This window comes from Verticillium alfalfae, genomic scaffold (assembly GCF_000150825.1).
Source record: "Verticillium alfalfae VaMs.102 supercont1.5 genomic scaffold, whole genome shotgun sequence".
NCBI classification, from domain to species: domain Eukaryota; kingdom Fungi; phylum Ascomycota; class Sordariomycetes; order Glomerellales; family Plectosphaerellaceae; genus Verticillium; species Verticillium alfalfae.
Window position 1 is genome coordinate 425,534 of NW_003315034.1, and position 1,207 is coordinate 426,740.

General features: G+C 56.2%; 1 protein-coding gene across 1 annotated transcript; it reads left to right on the forward strand.

The window, feature by feature from the left end:
* Positions 1 to 203: 203 nt before the first annotated feature.
* VDBG_04452 (conserved hypothetical protein) lies at positions 204 to 416 on the forward strand (the record flags this gene model as incomplete). Its single annotated transcript, XM_003004800.1, has 1 exon — positions 204 to 416. The coding sequence occupies one exon, from the start codon at positions 204 to 206 to the stop codon at positions 414 to 416; it is 213 nt and encodes a 70-aa protein (XP_003004846.1).
* Positions 417 to 1,207: the final 791 nt, after the last annotated feature.

Consider the following 1,207-nt stretch of genomic DNA (forward strand, 5'->3'; position numbering starts at 1 on the left):
GACGCCTCTTAGCCCAACCCCGAAGACCACCTCCATCTCCGGCTCCACCGCGCCCGCTCCGTGGTCCTCACCTCCGATGAGTGCGTCCCCTCTCGGCCGCTGTCGGCCTCGGCGTTCCCAGACCATGCCAACTAACCACCTCGCCCCGCGCCCGCAGACTCGTCGAGATCCGCGCAGCTCAGCGCACCTTCGAGGGGGCCTACATGCGCACGGCCCTGGGCCAGTTCTCCTTCGCCCTCATCATCCTCAAGATCTTTACGTCTGAGTTCTACGCCATCGGCGCCCTCTTCGCCGTCTACGGCGCCGCCGTCATGCTCGTCGCCATCTACCGCCGCTATGAGGGCAACCGCCAGTTTCTTCCTTGCCGCTCCGGAGGTCGACGCCCGCTTGGCGACCGCGAACCCGGCCGACGCTGAACGAGGCGCCCGCCCAAAAGATTCCGCACCCTCGGGCAACAGCGTCGCCTTGCTCGCCGGCCTGAGCCTCGCCGCCTACTCGACCCTGCTTGTTCTGACTTGGCAGCTTGTCAGCTAAGGTCCTCGGTCGGCGGTCACTGGGGATACATTGTGTGTGTGTGTGCGTGTGTCTGTTTGTTTGAAGTGGAGAAACTCACGAATTCTGCATGGTTTTCGGTGATGAATGGATGCCGCCTTCCAGGGCTTTTGTTGCACCGCGAGGCGCTCAGTACAGGAAATTTGAGCCAAGAACGATAATCTAGAAACTTCTCATGTAGAGCCTTCTATTTGTTTGCCGCCTTCATGTGGCCCATCCTCCATCAAATCCTTCATATTTGCGTAGGCGAAATGAAAAAAAAAGTGTCCTACTGTTCCCCATCTACCGTTCGCGCGCCAAAGAAATGATCATATGATAATAAACACACTTTTTAGCCAAGTAAAGAATACATGCCATAAAATCGCAGGACGGGTATCTCAGGAGAGACGCATCAAGCAAAATACTCCCAAAGTCCCACCTCCCCACCCCCCAAGGCGCACGTATCAAAGTGCCTACGAGAGAAAAGACCATCGAATCATCGCCCCTAAACAGCTTGCCCCTAGTAGCTCCCATTCTGACGTGTCTATCAAGTTGTGGAGCGCCCAACCCATGCTCTTCGTCGTTCTTCTTTCTTTCTTTCTTTCTTCCTTGCTTGCATGGCCAGGGCTTGAAAATTCTCGTCGTGCCCATTTGCGAATGAAGTCCGTTTGTCATG